The following is a 16,708-nucleotide window of genomic DNA, read 5'->3' on the forward strand; positions in this document are numbered from 1 at the left end:
GTTGGCAAATTATAGGACAGACAGGCTGGCGTACTGACACACAGACATTTCAATCTCCTATGTGTTCCTATTATACTGAACTCCAAATAATATGATGACAAGGTTTTTAAAAAGAAAATCAACTGATCTGTATAACGAAACGAATCGAAATCTAGGCATCTAGTTACAATACTAGGAACTCCGTACGTCTAGTAAAATAAATTTTAATTCATAGCCACCATTCAAACCGATTTTAGCTAAATTTTGTCCACATGCCAGTTCCCGCGAGATTTTAAAAGACGCAATTTAACGCCAAATAATGAACTTTATATTCAACATTTTGCAACATTAAGTTACTTTATTCCAATCTTCTTAAGGATCTCTAATTAGTGAAATAAAATTATAGCTTATAATTAAGCTTTCTGTCGGTGGTAAAATGGTTAATATTATTCCAGTACTTTGGAGCCTATTCGGTACAAACAAACGAACAAAACCTTTTTATAGTAATAAAAAAACCATCACCTAACCCATATCATATACCATAGCAGAGAAACATTTCGCAGAGCATGCAAGGTAAACATCCTAGTGTTCCGCCAAGTGTCCACCTACCTGAGGCGCCGGTGTCAAGCCTCATCATCATCAACGTATTAACCTTTTACTGGCACACTTCAGGGCACAAATCTCCTCCCATAATTATAAGGATTTTAGCCAAAAGGCCGAGGAGCGAGAGCCCTTTAAATAAATTAGATTAAAAAATAAAAAAAAATATAAGGCTTTAGGCCGTATTGATAAACTTCACGCGCATTTGAGAACATTATGGACAGCTCTCAGGCATGCAGGTTTCCTCACGATGTGTTCCTTCGCCATTAAAACGAGTGATATTGAATTACTTAAAAGACACAACTTAAAAAGTTAGAATTGCATGGCGGTAGTAGGTACTTCCCCGGACGAGCTCTGACACAAAAAGCTTAATTCCTACTGAAAATATAGATAATATTATACCCAAGTTTAAAAGTATAGATTATCCATGTACAAATCTGGATGGTTGGATGGAGTAATATCGATGAAAAATCACGTCCGCTTGAAAACATCCTCTGCTATTAAAAGTAGGAGGAAAGAGCTAAGTTCTGCACCTGCGTACATACTTGTAATATGGAACTTTATTTTCAGAACTTACATTCACAAGTGGATGTGGAGGAAAATCCAGAAGTTTGCCGACGAAGTTACAATGGCGGTCTGACTGAGTTTCAAGAATGCTTCGTGAATTGCTCTTAAAATTAGGTTATGAAGAAACATTAGTTACAATAAATTTCATAAAAGTATATTCATGACTTATATTATAGAGTGGATAGAAGCAAGCGTTACTTTGCGGAATTCCATGATAAATTATGAAATTAAGCTTAATTTGCTATAGGTACAGTTAGTTTGTTTGGAGTGATTAGGTATACCAAATTCGTATTGATGGATTAGCTATACCATCGGCTTGGAATGTATAATAATAATATATATAACCTAGTTCGATAGTCTATCTATTATGAATATCTATTAGCGGATATCCATAATTTCTATATCTACGGTCACAAGATATTTCAAACTTCAGTGCCTAGATACAGTGGTACTGAGACCAGGTTCGCAGCGGGTAACTGGAGAGATCCCGACTTCTTGTTTTTTTGCGCGAAAAATACCGGTTTCGAAGTTTTGCCGGTCGGCGCCCTGCGCGGGGGAAGACGCGGCAGAATCAACTTTACGAGTCGGGTATGAACATAGAAGCGGATGGCGCATGCTCCTACAGCAACGCGACGGCCCGCCTCGAACGAGCGCAACTTGTTGATTGTTCGCTCACTTCACGCCAGTCTGCCGCGAACGATGCGTTGGGCGGTCGTGTTCCGCGTCACGCCCGATATCGCTCTTAACTTCGAAATTGTTTTACGAAAATATGTAAAGTTTCCAAACATAAAATTGTGCAGAACTGCCGCGTCTAACTCAACGTGTAGTGTTTAATTGACTAGGACTTAACTTAATAAGTAGTTTTAAGTTATTGTAACTTAATAGGCTTACTCGTTACTCGTTTTACCTGCATGCTTCGTCCCACGAGTCGTGCGAAGCGGTTACCTTTATTGGATAAAACGAACATTTTTCAAATGGATGTGCGTTCTTATTATGTGATAGTGTGCGTGTTTAGTGTGAATACAAGACTCCGTGTGTGCCCGTCAGCTTCTTGTGACAAGTTTTTACTGTAGTGACGTGCTTTAAATCGTAATTTCTTCAAGTTGAATTGAGAAAATGTTCCGAGGGGGAGAGAGGGGCCTGTTCGCCGCGCTCTTGGTTGCCGTGGCGTCGGCGCAGTATACGAAAGGTAGGCAAAAACGGCTTCACAGTTGATGCTTTCTTTACCTGTGCCCTGTGCCCGCGCAACCACGACACTTCGGTTGTGTGCGCTTTGTTCTATAGCCTATTGTTCGCTTCTCGGAAACTAGAAATTTTTAACCATTCATTGTAGGTAATGTGACGTCATATTTTTGGAACGTGAATAATTTATCGTGGTATTTTCTTGGTAGGTACTAGGTACAGATTATTTACCTGGTAGGTGCAATTACTATCGATATGACTGAATAGTTTAGTATCTATACGACCAAGATAACAAGTGATATCGTAAAATAATGCTACACAGTACATACCTACCTACCTATAATTTAATCTGTATTTTATATAAGTTGCATAAACTCAACTTCACTGAATATTAAAGTATCAATGCTTGAGATCAACTAATTATAATGGATGTTAGAAAATCATATTTCGACGATGATTTTTTATTTTTGATACTTATTTAAAATTGCAATTTATATTTGGTAAGTAAATAGTTACCTATTTAATATAGAAACTTTTCCTGTGACATTATAAAACCTATCGATTCCGTAATATTTTAACTGTTTTAATTAATGAAATGATAGATATAATATAAAATAAAACTACAATGATGTTTTATTTTATATTATATCTATCATTTGTTTATTTAGGTTATTTATTTAGGTGAACGTTACGCCTTAAATTTATCACAATATTGTGTTTACTTAAAACTTTAAACATTCTCTCATTAAATATTTATTTAATCATAAAATAATATATACGAACATGCAAAGTAAAACCTAGTTAGGTATTAGAAAATAGACCTAATTAATTTGTGCTATAAATTAGAGCTAATAACAACAAGAATATGTGAATTGTGATAAGAGCAACAAGTATAGGTACTTATAAAATATATGCTTTGTTAAATCATTAAGATTATCATATCAAGAAAGACGGATCATTTTCAAAACATTATAATTTGTAGGTAAGAATCATCCTTATTATATATATAAGTATAATATAAAAATGTAGGGTTGCCACCTGCCATTTTTGGATTAAATTGTTTTTTTACACGATTTGCGCCATACGCCTTTGGCATATGATACTTTAGCTGCTGCTCGCGATTTTATCCGCTTTTATTGGGTTTTTTTTAAACCTGCAGGAATCCTTTATTTTCCCGGGTAAAACAGTATCTATAGGCGTCTGTCTCCAGGTCGCGTATTTTTATGCAGAATTATACCAAGATTTGTAATAGGTAATCCTACAATTTCTTTCGTGGTTTACTTTTACCAGTAGCTTTTCCTTTATTTCTATAACCCTATGTCCATCTGCAGAATGCTACTAGCTAGGTACATGGTTGCAAAATTTCATCAAAAATAGTTCAACGGCTAACACTTGCATAGGTGACCAACAAAGAGATACTCTTTTGCATTTATAGCAGTAGAGTAGTGAGAAATTCAAGTCCTACGCTGACTTGAATGAATGAAACTTTAAATAGGTATAGGTACACCACTAAACGATAGAAAATAAAAAACAATCGCAACACAGCTTATACAATTTGGTAGCCTTATCGTTCCAAAGCGATCTATACCCGGCAAGCAAGACTTGCTTCTGGGCTTGTGTAGATAGTCGGGTTTACATAGTTTACCGATGATCTGTACTAAATTTTTATTATAATGCACACGATAACTAAACTTGCAGTACCTCCGTGCCTTTTAATTTAGTCTCCTTTTCCAAATTGGGAACATTGTCAAAATGATAACATAATATTAGGTTAAATTATATCTTTCAGTTAAGTTTCTTAAGTTCATGTATGTACAACTGATACACTTGTGAAACTTTTAAGTCAGAAAATTTATGACAATACCAATAAAAATTATCGAATTTGCGTTCCTAGTTCTTCAAAAGTAATTTATCTGTATTTCAAAGAATTAACAAATTTCATGATATAATTAAAGTTAATATAATCCGAAAAAAAATCAACTAGGTAGGTATCTATGGGTTTATAAAAACATTATTTTAGCCTAAGCATGGAGTAATTGACAACCGTAAATATATTTTGACAACCCTAGATGGATTCGGTACCTATCTAATCGTAAATTCTTATTATATGCTAACGGTAATTTTGAATGTAACCTATCAATATTAAACGGTAGACTACCTACTCACTTATTTCATACATATATACAGTCAGGTTATCCTCATCATTATTATCATCACCACATCAACCCATTACCAGCCCACGGATCCCTCTAACAATGAGAAGGGGTTACGGTCGTAGTCCACCACGCTGACCCAGTGCGGATAGGTGGACTCCACACACCTTTGATAACATTATGGATAACTCTCAGTCATGCAGGTTGTCTCGCGATGTTTTCGTTCACCGTTGAAGTTAGAAAAGTTAGAGGTGCGTGCTGGGATTCGAACTCTGCCCCCCGAAAGTGAAGTCAAAGTCTTACCCAATTGACTATCACCGCTATCTTCAGTCATGTATATTCATAAATATAGACGCAAAATGGGAATGGAAACAACCTAGGTAGGACTATGAAAAAATAGACTATAGGTACATAATCTATGCAAAAGTAAAGTTTTTTTAACAGAGAGAGACCCTGTCCTTAGCGTAAAGGCATAGGGTAGGGTAGGGTTTTCCTAATAACGTAAACAAGTGAACACTACTGCCTACCTGCCGACCCTTTTTGGGATTTTTCTGCATCATATTATAATGGCTAGTGTGTACCTATCTTCCGAAAGGTGGTAAATAAATAGTTTGTAGTTTTACCTAATATTTGCTAGATAGCTAGGTGAAATGTCTTGAAATGAAATCATTATTTGTGTTAGCTGACACAAATAGCTGACTTTCCCGGCAAGTACCTCTAACATTTCTCAGTTATGTGTATTTTTTAATTTAAACAACTATCACTCGTGAGGGAAAATGTTGTCCTGAGGAAACTTGCATGCCTAAGACAGAGTTCTCAAAGGCGTGTTTTTTTTTTTCGGATTGTGTGTAGCTGATTAATCCGATTGGTGAGCCTCGGTATGGGGCTCTGCCAGGAAGAGTTTTAACCCTAGGGCTCGAAGAAGCGTCATGTGAGGCCGAACCTCTGCTCATTGCGATTGGAGTGTTAGGTTTACGGACGGTGATTAGTCCGCACGCTTCCGAGAACGTGGTGCGAGCCCACGTCCGGATGACGTTAGAAGTCAGAGACCTCGTCGTCGCCGTCGAAGACGCTGTACAGAGGTTGATAGTGTGTTCTGATAGGGAGCATTGTCAGTAGTAATCTGATCAGGGTCGTGAAGGATATGTTTAGGCCTCCTCTTGTTGACAGTGGCGCTAAGGTTGGGTGAGTAAAAAGAAGCCGCAACTATGAGAGATCTCAAAGGCGTGGGATGCAACTGCCCGCTCTTCTCATTATGAGAGTTGAATCGTGCTCTGTAGTCTGCCGAGGATATAAATAAATAAATAATATAGTAAATGAATATACTACGACAATACACACATCGCCACCTAGCCCCAAAGTAAGCGTAGCTTGTGTTATGTGTACTAAGATGACTGATGAATATTTTTATGAATTATATATTCAAAAATACATATAAACACCCAGACACTGAAAAACACTTATGCTCATCACACAAACATTTTCCAGTTGTGGGAATCGAACCCACGGCCTTGGACTCGGAAAGCAGGGTCGCTGCCCACTGCGCCAGTCGGCCGTCATTTTCACACCTGGATATGTTGAAAATGATGATACGTATTATGATGATCTGCTTTCCGAACCGTTGGCAGACTCACTAAAAACAGACTGACTTGACGTTTCAATAGTGCGTTACGTGTGATGTTTAAATAATTTCATTCAAGTAGGTAGGACTAACTCGAAATATATGAATACAATTGACTAGAATTATTTTTCAATAGTTAGTTACATAGGTGATTGACACGAGACCCTTTCTATATTTTATTCAATCTTTTTTATAATGACTACATAAAATTTATTTTACAATTTACATTAGTCAGGTATAAAGTATAAGTTAAGTACAAACTAGGAACTGTGCCTCGCTGCGGTGATTTCGAGGACGTTTTAGATTTTATTTAGTTTTAAATAGTTTATTTTAGGTTATATTTATAAAACAATTATTTTAAAGAATAAATAAATATATTAAGTGTAAAAAAAAACTAGCGGTTCTCCCATTTTTTGATTTCATTTCAAGTTAGCCTTTGACTGAAATCTCACCTGGTAGTATATAGAGTTTAACGCCAGGCACATTAGCTATGATTCTCCGGCTGCAAATCACAATAGATAGTTAATATGTAAATGTCATAGCGAACCAAAGAACCCTGATAACTAGTAAGTACTTATACGCCGAGCGTATAATTCATCCGCTCCAATAGTGTGCAGTACTTCCATACTCTTTTATTGGAACGGTGTGAAAATAAATAGTTTCAATATAATTTAATCATTTAGTTTATCATTTTAATTGTTTTAACGCTTAATATTGACTTTCACCCGAATCCTGACGCACTAACACACACTGTGGGTGTACTGTACGTGCCGAACCTTTGAAGTAGCCGACGCCTACCGTTCGAAATTACCGCGTTAAAAGCGCGAAAACTATTAGAGCGAACGAACAAATATGTAAATTGTCTTTATTAACAATGACTCAGAATGTAGATATATAATCGGAAGGCAAGAGTGGATTTAAATAGATACCTACCGCCTATTGGCTACACTTGCGTAAACATAAAGCTGCTTATTATGTTATGTTTCACAAGTTCACATATTTTCAGGTAATTTAGACATTCGATAATAAGAACGACTTAAAACCTCTGACGAAATGAATCGATACTGGGAGTAAGTATATAATGTACTAAGGGTCGTATTAAAATAAGCAAATATTAATAAATAAATATACTGGGACATTACACACATCTAACCCCAAAGTAAGCGTAGCTTGTGTAATGGGTATGAGTGGTATACTAAGATATTTGATGAATATAATACACATAAATACTTATTATATACAGATAAACACCCAGACACTAAAAACATGCATGTTATTCACACAAACATTTTACAGTTGTGGGAATCACACCCACGGCTCTGGACGCAAAAAGCAGGGATGCCCACTGTGCCAACCGGTTCTCAAAAATAAATATAATAAGGTATCGTAAGTACTGAATATTACGCAAATTGTGTGTAATCACATCAACCCATTACCGGCCCACAGCAGGGCACGGGTCTCCTCCCCACAATGAGAAGGGTCTCAGACTGTAGTCCACCACGCCCACGTACGGCCCAGTAAGGATTGGTGGACTTACATGCCTTTGAGAACATTATGGAGAACTCTTAGACATGCATGATCCCTCACGATATTTCCCTTCACCGTGGAAGCCGTTGAAGCAAGTGATATTTGAATTGTTTAAAACGCACATGACTTAGATAAGTTCAAGGTGCGTGATGGGATAAGAACTTTGCCCCTCGAAATGCTGTGTAAACTATGCTATATTTATATAAATCTACAAACATCTCCAGGTCATTTATTTAAGTCACGAATATTATCAAGAACTTATAATAAATTGCCCAAGTTGAGCTAAAAATAGGTAACAAACAGACTTTATGATATGATACTTCTTGATAATTGAGCGTTCTATTGGTTTAAACATGATTTAAATCTGTCTAGTGATTTGGTAGAATATCGAGTGGAAACAAATGAAAAATCTTTTCTCTTTATCTGGCCTGAGCTGTAGCGTGAGTGAACGTTTTTTTAAACTAATTTTTATGCAAATTAGGGAATATGACTACATCATAAAACGAGGCCCCACACACATGTCAACCCTTATCGTGTTGATGTAGGCGTTACATTAACTTTTTTGGCCTTACGTTAGGGTTGTCACCCAGGGGAATTGCAGATTACCTGTATGTAACCGTAAGGACTTATTTGCTAGTTGCTTAAATACTTACGTGGATTTAGTAATATAAGCAATTATATTCACTTGCTTTAAGGGCGATGGGAATCACCTTGAAGCATCATGCTGTTCTAAAAGCGTGTAAAGCTTGAAAATTCTAAGACCTGTAGTTGACAGCCAATCATTTATTCGATTCCATGTTAAAATCTTGACGGAAAAACCCTTATCGATATCCTAGTCCGTAAAATCGAACCCAATCTCGTCATCCAAAATCGGATGTGCTTCCTATTTGACTACGAGACAGTTGCTAATAAATAATAATAAATAAATAAATATACTACGACAATACACACACCGCCATCTAGCCCCAAAGTAAGCGTAGCTTGTGTAATGGGTACTAAGATGACTGATGAATATTTATTCAATGAATAATATTCATAAATACTGATAAAATATATATGAACACCCAGACACTGAAAAACATTCCTGTTGATCACACAGACATCCTCTAGTTGTGGGAATCGAATCCACGGCCTTTGACTCATAAAGCAGGGTTGCTCTGCGCTGCCCACTGCGCCAATCGGCCGTCAAATATAATGTCTAGACTAGAAATCGATCCTGGTATCCGAATATCGCAGGAAATTCAAGGTTCTATGAATTAACACAGGATAATAGAATAAAAATATATATTCTTTTCGATAATCAATTGGTGTGGTTAAAGTTAAGTTTTCATTCTTATTTTAATTAGATTTAATTTTTTTCTGGAAGTGACAACCCTAGGATTTCTCCGCAAGCATCCTACAAGTGTGTACGGAACTGATAAAAAGCTTACAGCTATCGAGGCTTGTTATTATGCTGAAACATTTTATTTAGTTGCATATATTTTTTTTATTTCACCACGAGGATTATTTTGACTGCGATCAAATTTAAGTGGTAATACAGTGTAAGATGGTTTCCAGCAACCATCTTAACCTACTAGTAGTGGTATTTATATCAACCCATTCCCGAACCACTATAAGTCACGGGTCTCCTCCCACAATAAGCAGGAGTTAAGGCCGTAGTCCACCAGGCTGGCCCAGTGCGGATTGGTGGACTCCACACGCGTTTGAGAACATTATGGAAAACTCTCAGGCATGCAAGTTTCCTTACGATGTTTTCCTTCACCGTTGAAGCAAGTGATATATCAATTACTTAAAATGCAAATAACTTAAAAAAGTTAGAGCTGGGATTCGAAATCGCCCACCCGAAAGTGCAGTCGAAATCCTAACCACTGGGCTATCACCGCTTGTCACTAACAACGTTCACTGTTAGAATACATTGACCTTTAGGGAGGGTAATTACGGTAGGTGTCTTGAAAATTGAAACTGAACAACCCTTGAGAGCTGTCTATTACGGCTTAGTTTGCTCAAAGGCTTTTTAAGCCATATTAAGAACAACCGGCTCAGACATGCAAACCGAACTTGTTACTAGCACTGAGTCGCTAGTCAATATCGAGATACTATAGCGTTCTACTATGAATATGAATGAATAGTTAATACCCTTTGTATCTAACTCTAATATTGTATACATAATTAAAATTTCGTTACCTACAAACTGATTGACACACATCGCACAAATTACCTAGTAAACCACGGAACGTAGTAGGTAGGTAAAGTAAGCACAGGTATTATGATTAGTTCGAAAATAAACGTTATGTGTAGTTCTTGGTTTTTCAAGTAAAATTAAACCTGATACGAATGTGAGATTCCATCGAATCATCTTTTATTTAATAATTTTCTCTTCTTATTGCTAAATTTATATTAAACTTGCTGACCCGCACAACTTCGTCTGCATCATATCGGTTATTATAGGTTTGAAATTCTTAAAAAACTAAGCACCGACTAACTAACTACCGATTTGCAGTATTTAAGGCAATGACGCGGCGGTAAAGGAACCGTAGCTTGGAAGTAAAGTGCTCGATTGCCAGAGAGTCGCAGGTTCAAATCTTGTCTTTTCCGTATTTGTTAATATATGCATTTACATAAATAATTATATAAATACACTGCGAACGTCGCCATCTAGCTCTTCTACTAAGATGACTGCGGAATATGTTTATGAATACATACATAAATACAGATAATCACTCTGACACTTCCAGTCGTGGGAATCGAACCCACAGCCTTCGACTCAGAAAGCAGGGTCGCTGCTGACTGCGCCAATCGACCGTCAAATAAAAAAAATATCAATTAAGTAGGTATCGCCAAAAGAGTTTCGTGAAATTCCTCAGCCAACTTAGCACCCACGGATGGGCGAATGGATGAATGCATAAACCTACTGCGATAAAAAGAACATTCGGGGCAGTCTGGGCCCCGGGGACCGCCGATGGAATGAAAACATAATATAAGTAGGTACATAATATTATATGGGAAGTATACATGGTATAGACATACAGTATACGTGGAGAGCGTGCCGTGACGATGACGCTTCCATGATTTTTTTCATCCGAAAAGTGCTCAACGCGCCTAAAGAAGTTTTCATTTCAAAAGTTTCCAAAAAACCAGTGAAGATGCAGTCAAGAAATAGACTAGTAGTGCAATCAAAAATATATATACAGATTTGTCTGGTTGTCGTGAAGTTATTACGTTAAGTTATGTTTATTGGGTAACTAGATTGTTAAGACTAGTAGTGCAATCAAAAATATATATACAGATTTGTCTGGTTATCGTGAAGTTATTACGTTAAGTTATGTTTATTGGGTAACTAGATTGTTATTTATAAATTCATTAGTCATTACACAATCAAAGGAACGCACACGACATAAAATTTGCCAATCCAGTTAAATAGAGTAACGGTTGCGTGTCACACGTTTTAGAATACGTTTGAAATTACTCATAACACACAAGACCCATTCAATAGCGTAAAGATTACGTAACCGAGAACCTAACACTTTACTTCTGCGAATTCTTGAACACATACTCGAATATTACGGCTATTAATATTAAGGGGCTACCTTTGAAAATGAGATACTTTAATGTAAGGTGCTTGTTAACCTATCTGCGGCTGCATGAAAGCTTATGCGTGTCTAAGACAGAATAATAATAGGTACGGCAGAAGTACTATGGTGGAAGTGTTTTTATGGTCGTACGCCATAGAAACGATAAATGAGATATTTGAACGTGAATGTCCTATAGTATCGGAAAGTGTGCTCCGGAACTCTTCGATTTAAATTCAAATTCAAGATTCATTTATTTCTAGTAAGTCTGCACGTAAACTGTGTGTTTATTGTGACTAAGTACCAAAGAATCGGTCCCGAGAAGAATCTGGCCAGCAACTCAGAAGATCCAATCGTCGTTTTAGTTTATTTATTATTTATGTACCATAAATTGTGATTGTGAACATAACATACATGAAGTGTACAATGGAAAGCTTATATCTATAAGAGATCTCTTTCAGCTAAAGTTTCCAGTTTGTATAAAACCAAAATTTAAGTTAAGTATTATATATTTGTTAAATTAATATGGACTGCTTCCCGCGATAGATAAGTGATAAACATTTTTTTTTCTAGTATATAAAGTAGCCTTTAAATATAAAAGATTTTAGTATAGAATTTTTATCCAGGACATAATCTATCTCCACTGAGTGAGAGGGAGTGACAAACATTTAAAGATAGGTACATCTATACACCCTCACGAACTTTCACGTTTATAATATTAGAAGAATTAACAAAACTCAAATAAAAAAGTTAAAGCGGGCCCTTAATAAGTGTAACGCGACCGGTCCAATAATAATTTCCTGTCCCTCACACAATAAGTCATTCATTAGCCTTAATTTATTCTCCTTGCACTCACCTCACTGCAGATAATGTAAAAATGTTACAACTGGTTTTTTGTTCGTGTCGTCTGTACAATACGCTTTTTAAATGAACCGAGGTTAAATGGCGATAAATTGAAGTGGCAATGTACAGTTCATTGTGTTGAAGTTCATTTGCCTGCGCGAGCGTTGGCTATGGCTTCTGTAATACGGCTGCCGAAGTGGTGACGTCACACGATCCTGCGCGACTGCTGTTTCAACGACGAAGCCATGCGGTTACTAAACTTGCGAATTGTATGAGAATACCTCAATATGCCTTGTTGTGATATTTGTACCAATTCTGTCAAACACAAATCTTTAAGTAAACAAAATGGACAGCTTTAGAGGTAGTTCTGTGTCTTTTTGATATTTGATACGCACAGACCTTTAGATAAGGACAGAAATATTTTTTTTGGTTTTTTCGACCTCTTTAGCTCAATGATGAGTGCTGTGGTCTTAAGAATCAGAGGTCTGGGTTTACTTCCCGGCAAACGGAATTAGGAAATTTATTTCCGACCTACCGATACGTCTTGCTTGAGAAGTCTTGCTACCCAGTGACCGCCTCATATATATTTATAAAGGTACCCTGATTATACGTAGCATTGCACCGGAAAGCTAAATCTCTTGGCGGCAAATATCTTTTCCCGGGTAACTAGCCACGGCCAAAGCCTGCGACCAGACCAAACCGTCGGAAATTCAAAAAATACAAATTTCCAAATTTCCCTTCCCGTTAATCTTCTCTTTATTAGATAGTATATTCCATTAACTATAGTCTCTGGTAGCAACTGCACGCCAAGTAGTTAATACACATACTTGAGAAGTTGGAAGTATTCGCCAAGCCAATAACGACGAACAGCGTCGGCCGGCAGCTTAAGTTATCGATAAAATGATAACAGAACTGGCGCACCGATTGTGCATGCCATAAGTAGGGTAGGCAAAAGTTGGTACTTCTATGGAATGTCCTTGTTTTTAAGTCTTATATTTTCGTCTTTATGTCATAATAATAGAATACAGGCCAGCGACATATATAAATAAAACGCGTGTGTACTTTTATGTGTATGACGCTAGATTTTTGTACAATTGAATCAATTAAATCACGGGAATGAGCCCGCAGACTTTAACAATTGCAAGCGTACACTGTCAAACCTTATAGCTAACTTCAGGGTGCCGGTTTTTGTAACGGTGTGCGCGCGCATCGTAAAAAGTGAACTAACAGACGGTGTATTCCCCTCTCGGACTCAGTTACGCAACTACCTTCATCCAGTTAAAATTGTGTAACCATTGTGCGCGCGCACTTTACACCATAGTTTCACTCCCAGGATTTTTTCCACACGCCGCTAAAGAAGTTAAACTTAAAAAAAATTACTTCCCGTATGAGGTACTGCCTAGTTAAACAGGCGCGTTAATCGGTGTTGAAAGGACTGTTTTTATTGTTTTGAATGAAAGAAACACACACCCGAAACAGCTGCAAAAACAACTTTGTTCTGTTTCTATAGCTGATTTAGTTATTCGGTAAATCTTTGCTAAATTTGCACATGATGAACTTTGATAAGAGTTTTTGGATTGCGGAATTTTTGGACTTTGATAAATTTGTAGATAGCCAATTATTATTTGGTAATATTATATATATTACCAAATAATAAAGAACTAAACGCACGGTCAGTTCAGATCCCAATAGGTATGTATAATGATAGACAATAAACATTTAAAGTAAACGGATAGAAGTCAAATTATTAATCAATTGGAAATACTTCCATCGTACCCATTTTAAGTTAACGAATGTTGTTATCACTTATAACCATCACTCACAATAATGGAAAATATATGCATGAACGCTTGATGTAAGTGGCCCACTTGAATAAATAAATTTTAATCGGATTTAATGTCCTAGTAAAAGTGTTGACCGTATGGTAATACTAGCTCTAACATTACAGTTTCGTGATTACAGACACGCTAACTTGTCCGAATTTGATGAATTTCGATTTTGGCCGATTTTAATTTGGCAGTAATTATCCATTTGATGATTAAGCGCGATCATTACGTAGGTATACGTTGTCTTATTCAATCGAAATTGGACCTACCTTTACTGTTAATATAGTTCAAATTATACATTCTAGTGCCGTCATAGTTATTAAGTCGATAATCAAATATGCTAAAAATTAATTGGAAATAGATGAGTTCTTAGTTCATGGCCCTGATTTTGTGTGACACTAGCTGTTCTCCCGCGGTTTTACCCGCGTTTACAAAGGGTTGTTACGGACTGTTGTTTCCGCATATTCTTATATTTATATTACCGTATTCATAGACGTAAACTCCCTTCCCGTAAAAGGCAAGGTTATGTACGTTCTAATGTCATGGTAATAGAAATCACATTTTTGTAATGATTAAAATTCTGTGCCTAATAATTACAATTGAGAATAACTTTTGAAGTTATACTTCTTTTGGCGCGTCCGGGAAAAATGTTAAGAGTAATTTTTTACGATACGTAATACGCGCACACCGTCACATAAAACCGACACCATGAAGTTAGTCAACATTTTAGTTTTTCTAAAAAAGGTTTGACAGTTGACTTTTAATAATTCAAACAATACCTTTTTTCTATTGTGAGTGTCGTTTTTTCTTCGAAAATAAGGCGAAAAATAAATTTTTGAAAAGGATTTATAACTTGTTACGCCAAAGTATAACTTCTAACGCGTGTTCATAAGTACACACACGTCTTTTTTAATTATGTGATTATACATCTCATAAAATGCGTTATTGTGACATATTTACCGAAGAAGGCTAACTAACACTATTTTAGAGGTTCAAAAGATCAATATTAACTATCGTATCGCAGCGGCCGCGTCATCAGCTCTAAGGTATGATTTAAAGTTATACGTGATTACTTGAGGCAACAGTAGCAGTTAGCTCCTTTATTAAATACATCTTATTGTGTAACTTCATTGGCAACAGCTATACATAACTGGACATGTAAAGTGCGGTTCGATTTCGCTCTGCTATCATATCTCGATGTGCTACAGGCGTAACTGACTAAATCTGGTTATATCCGTCACGAAATAGGTTATACTTAGTTCAATCCAACTGTATGCGGTCACACCGTATATTCTGTTATGGGTCAGGTGATTAATGAGGGCGCTATGAATAATGCCCGGTTAGTATGAATATCGACTAGCCGAATCGGGCAATTTGGTTAATTAAAATTCAAATCTATAGTTATGTTTATTATGACCTTTGCCTGCCACTTCGAAATTTTGGATATGATCTACTGCATCGACATTTGATTTTTTCAATATTCATTGACGTGCATTCAAGAGGTTAAAAATTTGTCGAGATTCGTTTCAATTAATTGTTTTGATTAGGTACGTTCATGTCCGCATTATTCAACGGAACTTCTGTCATCAGAAGTGGGATTGCAGTAGACAAATTTTTCGCTGAAGTCAACGCATCGCGTTCTTCGTTCAACGCATTACTATGTATTGTGGCCAATCGAGAACCAGCGTTTGGTAATCGAACAGCATTACGATTATGACATATTGCCATCATAGTTCAAGAAGATCCCATAATGTTGATATGACAAAGCCTTCGATGAATATTGAATTTAATTGAAGAGGTTAGAGTTGTCACATGACTTTTGTTTACTTATTCTAACATACGTTACCAGTAGATTTGGAGCGTTGTTTAACTGACTTCTTAAATCAGAAGTGGGATTTCAGTAGACAGCTAGAGTGCTGAATTTACATTAAGACTATAATCTATTTTTGCCAACAGTATCGCCTAATAATCATCATCAACATACCCTCTAGAAATCGAAATCAGTCCCCCGAAAGATCGAAGTTTCACTTTATAGGTAACATCATACCACCGCGGCTTCGGAGCCCTTAGAAGATCGATAGCATTTAATGCCATTGTCTTAAGGTAGACCTAAGAATTGACAAAAGGTTTTCTCACTTCAGTGCCATGGCATCCGCTGTCACTCCTAGGAGGGTATCTAATGGAAATACTGTGTATCTGTGTGAGTAGACAGGGGAAATTCGGTGTGTGATAGACGCTGATATCTTTTACGGAGTCAAATATCTATATAATATGTGTTTTCATTTTCTTCTTTAGCTTCAAGAATAATTTAGAATTTCTGCTAGTCTTTTTTTGTTATTTAATTTCCTAGCATATTGTTATATATGGGTTTAATATTAGTAATGTTGAAATAGTGTCAATGTATGAATGGATAATTGAGAGACAAATGCAAAGAAGTCAAGGTAAATTATATATCTTAGCCAGCATGTAAGAATACAATGCACAGTTTGTACTATTTATTTTATTATAAAAAATACATAATTAAGTAGTATAATAAAAAACTTAAAACCAAACGCTCCGCAACCCGTACTTTTTCGGACGCTTAGCACACTTACATTATTAGTTGTCTCACTAGCAAAGTAACGGAAATGGGTTCTAAACAACTGACAGCTGACATCATAATATGTAGCATATTAATTGATTGAAGATTGCACCGCTTTAGAGTTAACTGATATATAATGTAGTAAAAGTAATAACCGGTATATAATAATAAAAGTAATAAGTAAAAGTCTTAGTTTTCACAAGCTGTATGGAGTAAGGATCTTCGTATCCGACATTTTATACTATCACCGCAGTAACAAT

General features: G+C 36.4%; 2 protein-coding genes across 2 annotated transcripts in view; both read left to right on the top strand.

Annotated features, from left to right (window-relative positions):
• Positions 1–1,327, top strand: part of LOC120633977 (spondin-1-like) — a 71,615-nt gene extending 70,288 nt beyond the window's left edge. Inside the window, exon 10 of the mRNA XM_039904413.1 lies at positions 1,150–1,327. Coding sequence (XP_039760347.1) covers positions 1,150–1,254 — 105 coding nt within the window. The 3' untranslated portion in view covers positions 1,255–1,327. The remainder of the gene's footprint in view (positions 1–1,149) is intronic.
• Positions 1,328–1,851: 524 nt separating this feature from the next.
• The window catches only part of LOC120633612 (DE-cadherin), a 335,396-nt gene continuing 320,539 nt past the window's right edge, over positions 1,852–16,708 (top strand). Inside the window, exon 1 of the mRNA XM_039903854.1 lies at positions 1,852–2,335. Coding sequence (XP_039759788.1) covers positions 2,263–2,335 — 73 coding nt within the window. The 5' untranslated portion in view covers positions 1,852–2,262. The remainder of the gene's footprint in view (positions 2,336–16,708) is intronic.

This window comes from Pararge aegeria, chromosome 22 (assembly GCF_905163445.1).
Source record: "Pararge aegeria chromosome 22, ilParAegt1.1, whole genome shotgun sequence".
Lineage (NCBI taxonomy): Eukaryota > Metazoa > Arthropoda > Insecta > Lepidoptera > Nymphalidae > Pararge > Pararge aegeria.